This window comes from Equus asinus, chromosome X (genome assembly GCF_041296235.1).
Source record: "Equus asinus isolate D_3611 breed Donkey chromosome X, EquAss-T2T_v2, whole genome shotgun sequence".
Lineage (NCBI taxonomy): Eukaryota > Metazoa > Chordata > Mammalia > Perissodactyla > Equidae > Equus > Equus asinus.
The window spans coordinates 18,122,991-18,143,343 of NC_091820.1; the positions used below are offsets into that span (position 1 = coordinate 18,122,991).

At 39.8% G+C, this 20,353-nt stretch overlaps 1 protein-coding gene and 1 long non-coding RNA gene across 2 annotated transcripts in view; one reads left to right on the top strand and one right to left on the bottom strand.

The window, feature by feature from the left end:
• The window catches only part of LOC123282457 (uncharacterized), a 779,045-nt gene that overhangs the window by 368,483 nt on the left and 390,209 nt on the right, over nt 1-20,353 (bottom strand). The gene's annotated exons all lie outside the window — the stretch shown is intronic.
• Nucleotides 18,273-20,228, top strand: LOC123282509 (probable ATP-dependent RNA helicase DDX53). The gene has a single exon (XM_070503182.1). The coding sequence runs from the start codon at nt 18,273-18,275 to the stop codon at nt 20,145-20,147; it is 1,875 nt and encodes a 624-aa protein (XP_070359283.1). The 3' UTR covers nt 20,148-20,228.

Consider the following 20,353-nt stretch of genomic DNA (forward strand, 5'->3'; position numbering starts at 1 on the left):
TAGCACAAGCCTAAGCACACAGTAAATATAATGTTTTTTAGGGAAAGAGTCATTGAAACAATTCACCCTGAAATTTGAGGGGCAAGCCATGCTGCCTCTGCATAAAACAAATAAGTAAGGCTTAACCTTGTCCTACCTGGGGTGTACAGAGTAACTAAAAATTACAAAATTTTCATAATTTTACCTATGTCCCTCCATAAAGAGAGGAAAATCTAATTTGGTCCCCTGATCCTTGAGTGATAAGCACTTTTTTCCCAACATGGATTCACATCATCTCATAAACCTTAGCAGTCTTGATCTCAAGACTTCAAGTAGCCTGTCATGATGATTCATAAAGGAGTTCTCTGCTCACCCAGAAAACTTCAGAAATCCACTCTGCCTTAGTTCCCATTGCTACCTATCAGCTAACATTGTCAAGAAGCAGGCAAATATGCAGAGAAAAATCATACTTTCTGGACAGCTTACTCCTCCTATTTCTGTCCAAAAGTTTTTCTTCATAACACCGTGTCATCAAATAAAACATGTTTACTGTCTCTAATCTGTCCACCCTTCTATACTTTCCATTTTTTCCCATCGACATGATCTAAACCAGTAATTCCTAACCTTTTCAGGCAATCCTAACAGTCTGGCCAACCAATTGATGGTGTGTAACTTTTGTTTCTCATTCCGGGAAGGACACTTCACATTGCAGACCAAACTTGCAATTATTACACTGGCCTTTGTATTGCTGCTTCCCTTGGAAATTGTATTTTCCATTTCTGAAATCATTTGTGCTCTTAACAAGTCCAGCAAGAGTCTTTTCATGTGGTCCTGAAAAAAATGCCCCAAAGCTTTAGCAGAACACAGGAACACAAGGAGAATAGGAATTCCCTAATACCTAAAGAATTAGAGGCTTTTGCTTCTCCCCCAACTTTGCCTGTAACCATACATATCACTGATGCACTGTAGTGTGATATGTGGCAGATCAATATTGAATATACATAATTTAGATACTGTTCTGTAGGAGGCAACTATTACTTGGTTAATCATTCAGGGCATTAGGACTTAACTACCACTGTCACTGGTGCCAGAACAAGGCATGGAGCTACTCTTCCTTGCATTTATGTTGAGATTACAGAGGGATGATTTAAGAGATGCCTGATGCCACTCAGCTGACCTCAGTTGGTGCAGGGATCCACTGGGATGAGCGTGTACTTCTTGCCTTTTGTCACAGGTCATAGGGAACAATCAAAGAGGGCTGCGTCTGAAAAGGGTCAGTCAAGTAATAAAGCCAGAAGTGATAGTCAGAGTGGTCAGAAAAATCATGACGCAGAGCCAACTAGAAACTAGGAAGTCAGTGTACATTAGGAAGAGCTGCAATTACAGTGGAGTAGGCAAAAAAATAGATTTGTATTTATTCTACACAGAGAGTCTGGGATCGAAACATGTAGGTTCACTTCTCAATGGGTAAACTAGATGTGTTGAAAGGCAAAGGACGAGGTTAAGAATAATGGACTGTGCAACTAGCAATGTCTGATTTATAAAACAGTTGATATAACCACATACATGCTAATAATAAATAATACACATAGTAAATCTTGCATCACCTCTAATTATTCCTCAAAAAGGAAAGGTGAAAACCTTAGCCAGTACTATCTTAGTCCTATTCCTCTTAGTGCTTGGCTCTATGAGTCAGTACTCTACTTCTGTCTTCTGCTTATTTACATAGCAATTTGGACAGGTCTAGTCTTTGTAGCAGGGGTAATTAAACAACTCCACAAAATTCTCAGACTGTCATAAATGGTCTAACATTCACTAGCTCTTGCCATTCCCAATTAGCTCCAACTCAGTTCTATGCTATAAGCAGGTCTTCTCTCTTTCAATGTATTACCTGTATAAATGGGCAAATAATCTCTAACACACACACATACACTCACCCATCCCCAGCATCACCCCCACACATACACACACACACACACACACACACACACACACACTCATCCCACCACAAACACATTTTAGATGCAGAGATAGAAACAACACCAATATGGGCTGCTAATAATCTCCCAGTTATCTCAGAATAGTTTCTCTCTCTGAGCAGTAGTGTATGAAATGAAGTTCTCACTCTGACTGCCCTGAATTTCTGAGAGATAGAACGCATTCTAACACGTGTGTTATTCTAAAGAACTCCCCAGCAGAAATCGTCTCTGATTTTCTCGTCACAAAATCAAACATTTGCTCTGGCTACACTGAGATTCGCCATGTAGTCATTTCCTACCAGATCACGTGTGGGCTAAAGTAACATGAATTTTATTTTTCTAGAAAAAAAGATAAAGGTAGAAAATTCTGTCCTTGCATTCATTCTCATCTCCAGGATCAGAGTATTCTAGAGCCCTAATTTCATCTTGTCACTTAATCCACAGTGCTTACTGAGCACCCACCCCTTGGATTCTCTGTGGATCCCTGTATGGGTGCTGGCAGGGAGTATGATAGAGAAATTGGGAAGGTTCTCTGGAGTCATTTCTCATCTCAGTGGACAGACAGGCCCAGCAAACCCACAAAGCTTGTCCCAGAAGAGCAGACAAGCATTGTGGGTTACTAATTCATTCTCTCTCAGCTCCTAACTGCCCCCCCACACACACTTCCCTGGGCTAGTTTGTAATGTGGTAAAATGGCCCACAGTTCCCATGGTGTGCATTCTCCTTCACTGCAAAGAGAAGTAAACCCAACTTGTTCAACTACAGGTGTGTTCCTGGTAGTGTATGGCTGTATGACATTGACAGAAATGGAGATTCATCAAGATTCAGCTGAAGAAGTCACTACCTTGGAATATTCTACTCAGTAGTTGGGTGCACATGTCAGACTCCTTGTGTCTTACTTATTCAAGGTGCCATCTGCACTTGACTGGGATGTAAGTTCAAGCGGAATCATGCTCTGAAATTTCATTGAAGCCCTTCAGCATGGGATTAATTTTTCTTGCCTAAGTTCCCTTGGGATTTCTTTTTTTTATTGTGTGGTCAGATTTGTATTGTTCCTTGGTGAAATTATTTTCTAGTCTTCTAACACCTGCTCTTATGATCTTTCTGCTTGTCTGATTTCTTAAGCACTGTTTGTCTAAAAGATAAAAGGTATATACAGGGAATGGACACAGGTCCAAAAGTCCACCTTTGAGCCAGTGGTGGTGGCTGAGGACTTCAGAAGCTGTCCTCAGACCAGTGTCCTCTGAAAAAGTTTTGCCCTGAGTCACCTTTTCAAAACCTTATAAAGACTTCTTCAGTGTTATCTTTATGTTGCCAAGAATTGCTTGGTTCACTTTCACCTGTCTGGAATTAAAAGGTTTGTCCAGGCTCTGATTGGGGACAATTGGCCTTTGGCCAAGCCCTGGGGATAAAGAAGTCACCCAAGTTCCCAGGGACTATTTCAGTTTTCATGGAGTATTCTGAATACAACCCTACAGCTCTTCCAGGCTAAATAATTTCTTCCTTCATATTTTCTTACTACAACACTAAGTTGTACACTTAGCTCTCTAACTGGCACAAGTTTATCAAGGACAATTAGGAACTGCAGTGGTCACTTTTGGGAGCCTTTGATATAAACAAGATTATTCATTTGAGAGTTACTTTAAAGGAAAAATCAAAGGAACGCCATGAAGAGATTGTTCTTATTTGTCTAAAAGATTGTTTTGTTTGCCTATATCATGTCAAAACCAGCTATATGTCACTCTATTTTTGTGTATATTTCAAAAATTCTTTTTACATGTTTAAACTTTCTTCCCTTTCCTTGCAGAGAGAACCTAATTAGTTTTTACAGTGATCACTGCATATTTGTCTGAAGATGACTCGCTTTCATTATTTTTGTTTTATTTCCCATGTTTCCCTCTCGAGAAACTTTAAAGATTCACTGATCATAAAATTCATTCAGTTATTATGCATACACTCTAGGAATATCTAGTCTAAATAAACAGTCAAAATTGTCTAAAAGAAAAAATTGTTTAAAAAGTGTTTCTTTTTATGGACTGAAAAGTAAATTTACTTAATAGCCCTTGTTCATGTAACTATAAGATAATAAGGAAAACTTTTTGTTTCAAGATAAAAGAATCTGGACATAATTCAGATACTTAAAAATTAGTTTACAATATGAAAATAAAGTTAGCACAATAATTTAGTTTGTTCCAGAACAGAGTTACATTTCTCTTCATTTAAATTTCTTAAATTTTCTACATTGGTTTTATGAGTTAAATAAGTTTCCACTCTTTCCCTAACTTGTTTAAAATTAAAAGCCACATATATAGAATTTCTTTCAATTAAATAAAGTTATAATAATAGCTGTTTATAAAAGATTTAATTCTACGAAATTCTTATAATGCAATAAAAAACAAAAAGGTTTAACGTGTTAAACTGTAATTTTTAGTTCCTCAACTAAGTTTACCTTAGACCTAAGTTAATTAATAAATAAATCTTTGAATTTCTGTACAGTTTCTTAAAAAAACAAAAAAGAAAGAAAATACAAAACATGGGTTACTAAATATAATATTAATTAACCATTATTCCCTAAAATGTCAATAGATTAACAAACTATACAAATATCTTTGGAAGTAATACAATATATGTTCATTTTTACCTTCTCAAAATAGGTACTTATGGAAAAAATACTTAAATGTTTTTTGGTTATTTTCTATCCTATTGTTTTCACTTATGTCTGGAGAAAAGAAAAGCTGGTACTTAGATTAAAGATAATGAGTAATATAAAATGGTTAATTACATGAGGTACAATAATTTCAGAGAAATATAAGTATGCACACAAGATAGTGGATATAATTTGGGTTCTTTAAATTGTTACAGTTCATTAGACTGTAAATAAATATAATAGTTTTATTTAATATACTAATATGTTAATTATTTTGTTAGTTATTTAAAAGTTAATTTTCTTAAGCTAGTTTATCTAAAAGTTTTAAATCATTTACTATTTATACAATTATATAACTTTGTACATATAAATGCATTTATATGTGTATTAATAAATATCTCCTACAAAGTGTTGCATAAGTAATGTACAAAAGAAGTAAAATCAGAATTTGGGCCTTGTTATATAAAATGACAAATATATTTTATGCTCAGATTTGTAGAGGTTCCTATATGTCACCAAATTATCCTGTTAATCATTCTGTTAATTCTCAGTGCTTTTGGACATACTTTTAAATCATAGTTTAAAAGGTTCATTGTTTTGAAGTTCCTAATAGTTATTGTTGTTTATTTAGCTTTAACTGTAAACAGTTCTTGCTTCAGATACTTATAACTTATATCTTGATGTCTCCTCTATTAAGTATTCTTTTTTTTTTTTTTTTTTTTAAAGATTTTATTTTTTCCTTTTTCTCCCCAAAGCCCCCCGGTACATAGTTGTGTATTCTTCGTTGTGGGTCCTTCTAGTTGTGGCATGTGGGACGCTGCCTCAGCGTGGTCTGATGAGCAGTGCCATGTCCGCGCCCAGGATTCGAACCAACGAAACACTGGGCCGCCTGCTGCGGAGTGCGCGAACTTAACCACTCGGCCACGGGGCCAGCCCCTCTATTAAGTATTCTTGACTTGCCTTTTCCAAATTCATGTTTCAAAATCTGAATAATAAAATGATTACCATGTCTTTTATGCCTAAACTCACTTCATGTTTCCTAAAATATCCATTAGGCAACAAAAAGATTTCCTTTTTCAATCTATTTTTAAAAATCCACAAACAAAAGGAAAATAAAAATAATAGATTTGACTAAAATTCTCTAAAAACTGGTAGAACTGTTATGAATGTGTTTGTCTAACAAATAATTTTTTAAAGGCAAAATAAAAGAAAGTTCAACTGTCTACTTAATTATACCTAGGGAAATTAACATAATGCTCTTGCAATAACTCAGAATGTAGCCTTGGACAAATTCAAAGAGGTTATTAACTGTCAAAGAAAAGCTCTTGATTTGGAGGAGAAAAAAGCATTGAAAAAAATTAAGATGTTCATTACATAAAGATAACATTTGATGCTGTTAGAATGGCCAACTGGTAGCACTTCATCATTTAAAATGCTCCATGATGGGGCCAGCCAGTGGTGTAGGGGTTAAGTTCGCATGCTCTGCTTCAGCAGCCCCAGGTTCACAGGTTCCGATCCCGGGCAAGGAGATATGCACTGCTTATCAAGCTATGCTGCAGCAGGCATCCCACATACAAAATGGAGGAAGATGGGTACAGATTTTAGCTCAGGGCCAATTTTCCTCAGCAAAAAGAAGATTGGCCGTGGATGTTAGCTAAGGGCTAATCTTCCTCAAAAAAAAAAAAAAGTGCTGCACGATATTAGCCACTATATGAGATAAATAGGCAGCCATATTAAACCAAAATCAGTCAGGGATTTTGGAGGAATTGCCAAGGATGTTTCCAACACAAGTTCTACCTGCCAAAGGCATAGTCCTGATAAAACAGTAAAGGTGGGACCCAGGGAGGGACCAAACCTCCAGGGCCCTTTAATCACCTCCAGTGGACTGTAGACAAGTGCCTCCTGCAATGGACTATGAAAATATTCTAATTATTGTTTTTTTATTCTCAGGGTGTAGTGGAGAAGATTTTTCTTTCCAGAGAGCTAAGGCCCTAACTGTAACACACACACACAAATTACTCGATTTTGTTTGTCAACCCTGAGGAATTCCAACTTGACATTAGTGACAGAATCATTTTATTGACACTATACTTAGGGAATTATGTAAAGTTCTACCTTTTACCTAGAAACTTTACTGTCCTCATCCACAGTCCTTAGAAAAAGTGGAACCAGGCTAGTTAAAAACATATGTAATTTTAAAAAATAGATATTATTTTCTAATACTTTAAAAATATGATTTACCTATCATTTTGCCTGTATTTTATGATTTATACACACACACACACTCACCCTTCTCCAGCCCCTTATCTCCACACATATAATCTACCCTCCTCAATCTCCTACACACACACACACAACACACACATAGACAAATGCCAAATGTACCTTAATCCACCACTACCCCTACACACAAACACACACACAGATATGCTCACATGCACATATACTCATTCCTCCCCTCACTGCACTAACACACACACATGCAGAAGAACTCACCTCTTCCCACCATAACTCCAACACACATAGACACACACACACATTCTAATACACACTTACCCCCCACAGCAACCCCTACGAACAAACACATATACGTGCTCACATACACTAACACATCCTCATCAAACGTTTACACACATAGACATACTCTCACACATACCCCTCCTCACAATCAACCACGCCACACAACCAATACATACATACTTACACACACACCCCTTTCCCCACCACCACAGATCCACCCCCTCATCTACACACATAACTCGCCCTTCCACACTCCTATCCTTGTGAAACTCACTCTTTCACATACAAATCCTTTCTTTATCAACTACAACCATGACTCATACCCACACATACATTGACCCTTCCTCACCACCAGCCCAACATGCACACAGACATAGACAATCACCACTCTATACCACCTCTAAACACACACACACACGTGCTAATACACACACATACACTCACCCATCCTTACCATCAACCACACACATATATATACACACACACATACACTCACCCCTCACCAGGCCCCCACCACAAACACACCTTAAATGCAGAGATAGAAACAACACCAATATGAGCTGCTAATAATCTCCCTGTTATCTCAGAATGGTTTGTCTCTCTGAGCAGTAGTGTATGAAATGAAGTTCTCACTCTGACTGCCCTGAATTTCTGGAAGAAATAGAACACGTTCTAGTATGTGTGTTATTCTAAAGAACTCCCCAGCAGAAATCATTGCCTCTGATTTTCTTGTCACAAAATCAAATATCTGCTTGGTCTACACTAAGTTTGCCATTTAGTCATTTCATGCCCAATGAAGTATGGGCTAAAGTAGCATGAATTTTATTTTTCTAGAAAAAGATAATGATAAAAAAATGCCTTGTGGTATTCACTTCCATCTCCAGGATCAGAGTATTCTAGAGCCCTAATTTTATCTTGTCAGTCACTTAATCCACAGTGCTTACTGAGCACCCACCCCTTGGATTCTCTGTGGATCCCTGTATGGGTGCTGGCAGGGAGTATGATAGAGAAATTGGGAAGGTTCTCTGGAGTCATTTCTCATCTCAGTGGACAGACAGGCCCAGCAAACCCACAAAGCTTGTCCCAGAAGAGCAGACAAGCATTGTGGGTTACTAATTCATTCTCTCTCAGCTCCTAACTGCCCTCCCCCCCCACACACACTTCCCTGGGCTGGTTTGTGGTGTGAGGGCTGGGCCTCTGCAATCCACATTTCTGCTTTGTTGGCTGGAGCCCTATTAGGCTCTAGAGGGGGCTGTAGGGCTGGAGAGGAAGGAGGAGGGACCTGCTCCCTCCTGTCTGCTTCCTGTTAGGATTTCTCCATCAACACTTCTTCACTGTGGTGGCCATGCCAGCCTGGGACAGCAGCTGAAAGTAGTTTCCAGTTTTTCCAAGCTTTGTAGCACCAGCTTCATTACTCTCTCCTCAGAAATACCAGAACCAGCCATCCTCAGATATCTGGGCTTAACTCCATGGAGACTCTCCTCTGAGTTGCTAAGTTTTAAGAAGAAGTTTTAAGAATTCCAGCCTCTTCTTTTTGTTTCCTTTGCCCCGGAGTTTGATGCTGTTTCCTGTAGTTTCTCCTTCTCTGATTCCTTAGAGTTTTCCTTTTCCCTGATTAGTGTCTTAGTTAACAATGTGACACCTCGTTAACAATTCTTTACACCTAGGCACAGATTTTTACTGTTAAAATAACTGATGAAGTTTCTGCCTCCTCACATGACTCTGACTGATAAACAATCCCAAGAGTACCCAGCCTTTACAATGAAAGGTTTTCAGAAACCCTCTGGACAGTCAGACAGCTACAAAAGCCCACTGAGCCCTCACATGTGAATTTGCCTTTTTCTCACCCAACACAACATTCTCAGCAATCCTTGAATGAGTAGGCAACATTTTGAGATTTAAAATATGTAAAATAACTTGTAGCATCTAGTGACAAACAAAAACTCAAAATTACGTATACAAATCTGGGACTTTATGCCAGCCAGTCTCTACTGGATACTTTTGTGCCCCAGGGTAGACAGAAGCCTTACAACCTGTCTGCAATGCAAACATGACTGATGGGTACCAGGAGCCTCCTGGAGCTGTGGCTGTGCCCTACCTCCCACCGGCGTACCCATTCCCTATTCCTTGGCTTCATCTCCAGTACTGGTTTTGCTCCACCTTGGCTTGGGACCCAAAAATCCCTTGCCAGCTTTCCTGGAGATCTGGCGCCTGGTTTTTCCACTTGCTCAGGCTCTACCTCAATCTCAATCGACTCTCCTGGAAAAAGAAATGGCAACCCAGAGATTCCTGATGCCCAGATCCCACCTACTGCCTGAATCCTCTGAATACAATGGAAGTCCAACTCTTAATATAAATTTACTGAAGCCTAAGACACTGATTCTACAGCTGAATCAATCCTTCTAGGGCCCTCAGGTCTCTGCTTATGCCCCCGTCCTTCCCTGCTCAAAGCTAGAGGCGCAGCAAGCCTGCCAACTAGGAACACACAGTTTACGACAATACACTCCCTTGCTAAGCTCACCTTTAAACCAAAGACTCATACTTGGAGCCACTGGGATCTGCAGTGTGTTGCCAAGGAAAAATCATCCACATATGATCCATGTTGTTTAAAAATTGTTCTGGGGAACACGATGTGACTCTCTGGTAAGTTTTTAACAGAGTGGACAGCAGAAGGCTCTAGGCACTAGCAAACATTGAATGAGGAGACATTGCCCCAGAAATAAAGCCACTCCCAAGCACAACCTTGGTGATAACTGAGAAGCAATACTTACCTTACCCAAAAGATGTATCCTCCTCCTCATCCCACACTTCTCAGCTCCAAGAGACAGCCAATGCTATGATCATCTCTGCTTCCATCCTAGGTCCCCAGGGACCTTAAGGAAAGGGCTTAGAATTAACTTTAAGGTTTGCCTCAAATTTTTTTGTTTCCTTATAATCTGATACACCATGCCACCTATTTTGTCCATTTTTTTGGAACACAGCCTTGCCCACTCATTTATATATGGTCTATAGCTCCTTTTTCACTAAAAGGGCAGAGTAGTCTCAACAGAGACAAGGTGGCCCACAATGCCAAAAGTAATCACTATCTAGCCCTTACAGAAAAAGTTTGCTGACTCCTATTTATAATTAATTTGGGATATATATTAACTATGTGAGGTGATAGATGTGTTAACTAACTTGATTGTGGTAATCATTTCACTATATATATGTATATCAAGCATCATATTGCATACCTTAATTATACACAATTTTGTCAATTATACCTCAATAAGGCTGGAAAAAGTAGGAATTGTTTAGTTTAGTTCACTAAAACTCTATTGCTATCTGTTTTAGGATCATGGTGAGGGAGAAATAAAGCCAAAGGCCTAGCAATAGCCAACCACATCTGAAGTCCTGAAAATTACTTAAATACTGTTAAGCACACTAACGTGTTATTTCATAAACTCTTCACAATCATAACATGTGTTATTTTATTTTTACAGATGGCTAAATATACTCAAAGAAGTAACTTGAACAAGTTTATACAGCCAATAATTGACAAAAGCAAGATAAAAATCTTAAGTTAATCCATTATACAGGTCTTCTCAAATCTTAACGTGCATAGAAATTATCTGATGGACCTTATTAAAATGCAGATCCTGATTCAGGAGACTGGAATGGAGCCCAAGATTCTTCCTTTTTAACAAGTTTCCAGGTGATGCTGTTGGTTTACAGACCATATTGAGTGGCAAAGCCATTATGTCATACTGCACCATGCTGAAGTAATTTAATTGAACACATTCCATCTTTCTAGCTAGATCAAAGCCTGAGTGATAAAATCACTGACCAGAGTTGGAAGGACTAATTTAATAACAGCAGCAGTAAGAAGAACTGACATTTATTGACACATTACTATTTGTACTTGGTGTGAATTGTCTCATTTTACCCAAACAGCCACCCTAGGAGATAAATATAATTTTAACCCCATTTTGCAACAGAGGAAACTGAGGCACAGAGCAGTGAAGTAACTTACTCAATGTCATACAAACAGTAAGTAGAAGAGCTGAAAAACTCAAATTTCAATCTATATTATACCCTCTCTGCTCATGTTCACTACACTCTACTGCATCTTATTTCATGTATCTGGTTACGTAACAATGATGATTGCTGGCCCCATCTGTGAGTGAATGTCAGCCCCTCTCTTTCCCAGACACTCCTAACTGGACTCACCAAAAGCTGGCTCCTCCACGAGGCCTGATCATGGCATGAATTATATCAGTAACCTTGGTCCACCTTCCCATGGGGCTGGAGTCGGCCTTGCTGTCATTGACATAGTATCAAGTGTACCACATGGGCTCTGCCTCACATAGAGTCTCACTCCATGCTGAAACAGTCTACACAACATGTTTTCATCCTGCTTCCTTCTGCCCAAAACTCCAATGTTCCACTAGCAACAAAATCCCCCCCTGAACAATAGCCTTCTTGGGTGAGGTCCTGACACCTTACCAATTACTTTTTCCTGAGAGTTGGATAATCCCAAAGCCTCTCTGCCTGGCAAGTTGCCTGGAACCACAGTACCCTCTCATACCAGACATCTTGTACTGCCAGCTGTGTGAATTACAGCTACAGGATTAGAAGGTCTTTATCCACCATATAACTGGACCTGGTCTATGATAAACAGGCTTTTGGACATTGCATACTAGAAAGGCTAGCTGTCTTTTGGCGTCATCCTCAACAGCCAAGCTAGTTTCCCTCACCTCTATTCCCCTTTCTTTCAGTTGCTTCCCCTCCCCGTTGGCCCATCCTTGAGGACCCCAGCCTGTCTGAGCTAGGATATGCAAGCCTCAAAAATTTCCAGGTTTTAACTCATGATTTCCATCCGCAAAATCTGTGTCATTCCAAGAAGAGAACATTCAGATCAAAGTCAGATGGTATAGGAAATACCACTTGATGTTCTCCCTGAATGATCTTTAAATAGCCAGACACATTAATTAATTTCTGCCATACTTCACTGGGGTTGCAATCTTTCTCAGCAAATTGAGACAGAGTCCATAATGAGAACAAAACTATATCAAACATCATTTCTGCAAAAATTGAAAAATCAAAAGTGATAATGTTTCTGAAGTAGTGGCTATGTTGAAAAGAGTAAACGCCATCAAGTGCATCTATTTTCCTGTCAAGTGCTATAATGAGACTGAGAAAAACAAGATGCCAAATTAATTCACCCTTAAAGGCTGTTGCCTTTTCTTCCATCAATTTTCTACTCCTATCATTTAGGAATATCAATAAACTCCCAAAGAGAAGCTTTGGCAGTTGTTAACATTGTCATTTGTGTTTCTCTTCCCCTACAGTGATTCTTACTAAAGACTTAAGTCACATGCTATCTCTCTCAGTAGTAATGCACACTGTCAAGAATTGAGCATAAGCCCTTGCCCCAAATCCTTAGTTTGAATGCTTTTATCAACTACAAGCAGTTCTGAAGCCCCTGAGGAAGGCAATAAAAACTTCTGTCACACCAGATTGCCTTTTTTATCCCAGATTATCACAACTGAATATGTTTATTGGAAATGGTTTCTTTTTCTTGCCTTCCCCATGTTTCCCCAGCCTATTGTTAATTGCCCTTGTGTGTAGTCAAGAAATCTGTTTGAGTTTCTTCATGGAGCTCAGGAGTTAGCTGTGTGACCTTGGAAAAATAAATTCTCTGTGCACCAGTTTTCTCACTTATAAACTGTTTTGCTTTTCCAGGGGAAAATTAGATGATGAAATTAAGTAACATATAAGAAGAGGACAAAGTGCTTAGAAACCAGAGATTCATATAGTTCCATATATTATTTATTTTAACAATTTATTGAGATATAATTCACACATCAGGCAATTCATGCATTTAAAGTGAACAATTCAATGGGTTTTAGTATATTCACAGAGTTTTGAAACAATCACCACAATTTAATTTTAGAACATTTCATCACCCATAAAGAAATTCTCTAGCAGTCACTACCCATTACCCCTCCCACTTCACTCCCATGTCCACCTCACCTCCCACACCATCCTCAGCCCTAGGAAACCACTAATCTATTTTCTTTCTATATATTTGCTTATTCTGGACATTTTATATACATGGAATAATAAAATAAGTGGTCTTTTGTGGCTGGATTCTTTCACTTCACATAATGATTTCACTGTAGCATTTACCAATACCTCATTACTTTTTATTGATGAATAGTATTCCATTGTATGACTATAACATATTTTGTTTGTCCATTCATCAGTTGATGGATATTTGGGTTATCTGCACTTTTTAACTACTATGAATAATGCTGCTATTTACATCTATGTACAAGGTTTTGTATGAACATGTTTTTGTTTCTCTTGGTAGATAACTAAGAGCAGAATTGCTGGGTCATATAGCAACTTTATTTACTTATTTATTTTCATGGTAACTTTATGTTTAACATTTTGAAAAGCTGCCAAAATATTTTCCAAAGTGACTGCACTATTTTACATTCCTACTGACAATATATGAGGGTTCAAATTTCTCCTTCCCATTCTCACCAACACTTGTTATTGTCCCTCTTTTTTATTATAGCCAACCTAGTTGGTGTGAAGTGGTATCTCATTGTGGACTTGATTTCCATTACCCTGAGGATAAATAATTTTGAGCATGTTTTCATGTGTATATTTCCTGTGGGTTATTTGAAAATTTTTTAGAATTCCATTTTAATTTACCTGTAGTCCTTTTAACTGTATGTATTTGTATGGCTTTTTAGTGGTTGCTCCATGTATTGCATTATATATCCATAACTTATCACAGTCTACTGGTATCTTTATTTTACAGTTTGACGAAGCATAGAAACCTTACCTCCTTTTATATCCTTTTATCCTCCACAATTATAATAGTTTCAACTACTTCCTCTACACACATTTAAAACCATATCAGCCATTGTTATGATTTTGCTTCAATAGTCAAACATAATTTAGACAACTCAAGAAAAGAAAGATACTTTATTATACTTACCCATATTCTTGCTTGTTGCTTTCTTTCCTCCTTCCTGATATTCCAAAGTTCCTTCTTTTACCATTCCCTTTTCCATTTAGAGAATGTGCTTTAGCCATTATCTTAGGATAGGTCCACTGGCAAGAAATTCTCTTAGTTTTCCTTCATTTGAGAATAACTTGATCTTATATTCATTTCTGAAGGTCTTTTCTCTGGATATGGAACTTTGGATTAATCATTCTTTTCTTTCACCATTTGAAAAATATTACGATACTTCCTTGTGGCATCCATGGTTTGTCATGATGAATCTGCTACCATTTGAACTGGTGCTGCCTTATAGGTAATGTGTCATTTCTCCTATCTGTTTTGAAGAGTTTTGCATTGACTGTAGATTACAGAAGTTTGATTATGGTACATCTTGGCATAGATTTTCTTGTGTTTATTGTGTTTGGGGTTTACTAATTTTCTTGAATCTGTAGGTTTATATGTTGGATGAAACCGAAAATTTGTCAGTCTTTATCCTGTTGAGTATTTGTTCATGCCCATATTCTTTCTCCTCTTCTGGAACTCCAATGACATGAATATTAGAACTTTTATTGTTATCAACAGGTCTCTGAGGATCTGTTATTTTTTTTTCAGTCTGTTTTCTGTTAAGCTTGGATAATTTCTAATCTTCTATCTTCAAGTTCACTGTTTCCATTCTTCTCTCATCTCCAGTTTTTATTGAGCAGGGAGCTTAAATTTTTCAGTTCTAAAACTTTGATTTGTTTCCCTTTTCTATCTTCTACTTCCAGCTAAGACTTTTTACTTACTTGTTACAAGTATGTTCATAATTGCTCATTGAAGCTTTTTTCTGAGGGTCGCCTTTAAACATTTTCCAGATAATTCTAATGTCTGTTTCTTCTCAACGGGCGCATCTATTAATGTTTTTTTTCCTCATTTAAGGTGAAATTTGCCGGGTACTTGATATGATGAGTGATATTAACTTCTACCTTGGATGCTTTACAATTAGGAGACTTTGATATTATTTAAATCTTCTGTTTTAGCAGGCATCCACTGACAACATGTTGCTGCAGGAAGTCAGGCCAAGCCTCATCACTGCCAGGCAGGTGTGGAAGCTCAGGCTCCCCATTCAGACTTCATATACACTGGAGAAAGCAAGGTATGTCTCACTACTGCTAGGTGAGGGTGAAAATCCAGGCTCCCCATGTGGTTTCCACTGACATGATGGTGGTAGTGATGTGGACAGGGCATCTCACTACTTCTAGGCAGTGCTGAAAATATAGTCTTGGAGACTGGTCTCCTCAGACACTCCCCATTGAGGAGAAGTAGGGGTATCTCATTACCAAAGGATGAAGATGGAAATCTAGGCTCCACGCTTGTCCTTTGCTGATGGAGCCAGGGGAGGTGCACTATGTTTTCATTTTTGTTTTTGTTTTTTCCGTAATGTGTGAACAGGCAGTTATAAGCAAAAATATTTCTTTCTTGCTAGGCTGCTCCTGTCTTTCTCCTTTGACTTAAAAGAACAAGGTTTTCTTTTACTTTTTTTTTTCCTTTTTTGCTGTGCCTGTGGGTGTTTCTTGGTTGTGGGCTTCTACAGCACCCAATCCAGGATATAAGAGAGACAAAAAGAAAACCCAGGGAACTCACCATTTTGTCATCCTTCAAATTTTAAAGTCCTTAGCAGGTCTGCCTTCTCTCTCTAGATTTCAGATTCTTCTTCTATGATTATATATAAAATAAAATAAGAAGAATAGGGAAAAATGTCCTTACACCATCTTGTCCAGAATCAGAAGTCTCCCCTTTCACTTTTTTTTTAATGTGGCCACGAGAAAGTTTCAAATAGCATCTGTGACACACATTATGTTTCCATTGGACAGAGCTGCTGTAGATGTTAACTTTCTCACTTGCAAATGAGAGGGTTAGAAGACATGCACTCCCGAGTCGGTCCTTTCCACCTCTAAAATCCCACGATTCTAAGGATTGTTGTTTGGCTTCTGCATATAACGCAAATAATGTAGATAACACCGTCCTTCTTTCCCCTTACCTACACCATAGCTCTCAGAAGGGAAGGACAGTCATGGGCTGCATAATAACGTCTTGGTCAATGATGGACCGCATATACAATGGTGGTCCCATAAGATTACAATGGAGCTGAAATATTTCTATTGCCTAGTGATGTCGTAGCCAATGTAAAGACGTAGGGCAACACATTACTCACGTGTTTGTGGGATGCTGGTGTAAACAAATCTACTGCGCTGCCAGTCACATAAAAGTATAGCACATACAATTATGTTCAGTACAGAATACTTGACAATGATAAGGAACAACTATGTTACTGGCTTATGGATTTATTATACTATACTTTTTATCGTTATTTTGGAGTGTACTCTTTCTAGTTATAGAAAAGCACTATGCCATGTTACAATAGCTGCAGCATTTTACATCTTGTGTTTACTGCATCGCTTAATTGCATGATTTTCTCTTGTGCTTGTTTTAAGCACGGTCTATGATGTTCACACAATGACAAAATCATCTAACACTACACTTCTGAGAACACAGCCCTGCTGTTAAGTGACACATTACTGTAGTCCTGCAAAGCCCTTCGAATGCCTCAAAATACAACCAAGGAATAATTAAACGTTATTATTATTTTAACAATAAATGCCAACATGTGAAAATTTCCATAGGAAATTGTTGCTAAGAATTTCTCCACAGGAGCCTATTGCAGGTGCTAAGCAGCTTACAAGTTTTTTACTCTTTGTGCCAAAAGCAGAAGTAATTACCTTAACAGTCTCACTTCTTCATATACCTAAATAATGCATCCCCCCACTCTGTGGAGAATACAATAAATTTGATGGAGAAAGGTTTAATGGGTGGCTAAAAATAGGACTGTAATCTCCTTGAAAGAAATCCCAGTACTCCCTCTCCCTACTTTTAGAAAGACTCTCCTTTTCTGAAACTGTTAATGAGTGGTTCTTGTTTCCTTGTGTCTCTCCCTCATCCTATCCTCCCACATATTGTACAAGAGTATTAAGGTCTGATGAACATAAACCTTAGGGAGACTTGACAGTGGCCCATAAGTATAGAAGAATACAAGGAGATTAAAACCTGTTCTGTGTAATTTCAGAAGTCAGAGGAAGTATCTAAGGAAGCAAGAGGTGGCACATTTTAGCTGCACACCATCTTTGTAACCATTAAACTGCCTCATAAGGGAACGGATATGCCTGAAACGAAGGGAGCTCCTTGCCTCTGGGACTCTTTACCTAGAGGCTAGAAGTCCACCCGCCCAGGTTGCTGCTAGGGTGTCTTCTACATTGCACCCGATAAACGACTTCTACATAGTCCTCCAGTGCAAAGACATCTGAAGCTATGAAACCACCGGGAAGGAAAAAAAATTATGAGGCACTGAGAAAAGTAGGAAACTATTGAAAACACCCCCTAAGGTACCTTAGACTCCACGCTGCCTCTCTTCTAAACAGCATCCCTGCAATAATATCTAGAAACTCTCTGAACGAACGTTGGAGCTGAGCGGAAGAATCGCAGGCAAAATGCCGCCCTTAAGCGTGCACCTAAGGGACTTCTGATGGTATAACTTAAGTTGGAGTGGAGGACAGGGAAGTGACGACTTTATCTAGACCAAGTATTGCTGTTACTCAAATGCAATCTACCTAAATAAGCAAACACACAAATAGGTTGACCTTTAAACATCCACTGTTTTCTTCCACCTAGGGAAATAACTGGCTTATAAAAAAGACTATGTGGATAAGCTGAAGGCCTGCTTCAAGTCAGCTCCCACGCTGAGCCAGAACTAGCATGAGGCGAGCGACTGAGGCACTAGGACACGAAAGGCGAGGAGACCCTCACTCTCGAGGGCCTCTAAGTGCCTAAAGGGTCCGCCTGCCCCTGAGAGTGTGTGTGTCCTGTCCCTTTAAGGTTTGCGTCAGAAGAGCTTGCCTACCTCACCCAAGTCCCAGCGGCTGTGATTGGCCAGACCACCAAAGCCCCTCCCTCACGCCACGTCAAACAACAATTGCCCAGGTAACAGCCACGGAAGTACCTACTGGTGGTTTAGTCGCTGCTCTGGAGGCTGAAGAGAAAGAGGCCTCGGGGGACGTCTCCTCCGAAGTCTAGGTAGGCAGAGGCCCCTCGCCAGCCTCGCCATTGCAGAGCAATGGCCTGGGCCCCCGAGTGGAGGAGGGCAGAGCCTCGAGATGTCAGGGCCAGCCGGGATGGCAGGGGCGGCACGGGCAGCAGCGGCCTCTCCAGGTACTGGGAGCCGAGGGCCTTTGGCTCCCGGGAACCACCCCTGTGCTTCAGAATAAAGAACAGTATGGTTGGCGCTGTGATTGGTCGCGGAGGGTCAAAGATAAAAGACATCCAGAGTATGACGAGCACCAAAATACAGATCGTAAAAGGTGACTCTGAAGCCGAGGTCAAGATTTTTGGCAGCGAAGCCATGAAGGGAAAAGCGAAAGCACTTATACAAACCCTCGTGCGAAAACAAGAAGGAAGGTACAGTTCGGTAGCCAGTGTAGATAATGCTGCCTCCCAGTCCTCTGCTGGGAGAGACTTACGCACACGCCCCGTTGTTAGACAAGTGCGGCCGCTGATAGACTGGGATCACGTTAAGGCAGAAGGGGCGGCGTGGGCAAAAAGAAAATGGGCGGATTTACCACCAATCAAGAAAAACTTCTACGTAGAATCCACAGCAACAAGCTCGCTGTCTCAAGTGCAAGTAGACGCTTGGAGACAGGAAAATTTCAACATAACGTGTGAGGACCTGAAAGATGGCGAAAAACGTCCCATCCCCAACCCGACCTGTAAATTTGAGGATGCCTTTGAGCACTATCCCGAGGTCCTGAAAAGCATTAAGAAAGCAGGTTTCCAAAGGCCAACGCCCATTCAGTCACAGGCATGGCCGATTGTGCTACAAGGAATGGATCTGATAGGAGTTGCCCAAACCGGGACAGGCAAGACCTTGTCTTATTTGATACCCGGCTTTATTCACCTTGATTCTCAGCCCATATCTAGAGAAGAAAGAAATGGGCCTGGCATGCTCGTCCTCACCCCCACGCGAGAGCTAGCTCTTCAGGTCGAGGCAGAATGTTCTAAGTATTCCTACAAAGGTCTCAAAAGCGTTTGTGTATACGGCGGTGGAAACAGAAAAGAGCAAATTCAGCACATTACCAAAGGCGTCGACATCATTATTGCAACTCCTGGACGACTGAATGATCTGCAGATGAACAAGTGTGTCAACCTACGAAGCATCACTTACTTGGTGTTAGACGAAGCGGATAAAATGTTGGATCTGGGCTTTGAAGGCCAGATCACGAAGATTCTATTAGATGTGCGCCCAGACCGGCAGACTGTTATGACAAGTGCAACGTGGCCACACACCATTCGCCGACTTGCAAGATCTTATTTGAAAGAGCCTATGATTGTTTATGTCGGTACCCTAGATCTCGTTGCTGTCAATACAGTGAAGCAAGACATCATTGTCACCACAGAGGAAGAAAAACGAACTCTTATCCAAGAATTCCTACGGAACCTGTCACCCGAAGACAAAGCTATCATATTTGTCAGCAGAAAGCTGGTTGCAGATGACTTATCAAGCGATCTGAGCATCCAGGGCGTCCCGGTACAATCCCTGCACGGCAGCAGAGAGCAGTTTGACCGCGAGCAGGCGTTAGACGACTTCCGAAGTGGAAGAGTGAAGATATTGATTGCTACCGATTTAGCAGCCCGAGGCCTCGATGTCAGGGATGTCACACACGTATACAACTACGATTTCCCAAAGAATCTTGAGGAATACGTGCATAGAGTAGGGCGTACTGGAAGAGCAGGCAAGACTGGAGTCTCTGTCACCCTTATGACTCAAGCTGACTGGAAGATTGCCACTGAATTGATTAAAATTCTGGAAAGAGCTAATCAAAGTGTCCCAGAAGATCTTCTGAAAATGGCAGAGCAATGCAAGTTGCAGAAAGGAAAAAAGGACTCAGGCAATGGAGCCAGAAACCCTCAAGGAAAAGCCAAGCAGTTTTACTGATGTCTACCTTGAAAAGTTGGACCGCGCTCCTGGAAGAGTCAACTTATGTTAAAGAAGCAGCATTCAAGACACATAAGGAAGCATTGCAAACATTCTGGCAGTGACAACGCGTGTGACCAATGCTCAAATCCATCAACATTGTGTGTTCCTTAATAAAATCAAAAGTGTTTTGAAAATGAGAGAGTGAGAGACTTTTTGGGAAAAAA

Bases quoted from the DNA above. Each gene is read 5' to 3' on its own strand.
- LOC123282509 (XM_070503182.1), top strand. From the start codon at position 18,273: ATGGCCTGGGCCCCCGAGTGGAGGAGGGCAGAGCCTCGAGATGTCAGG.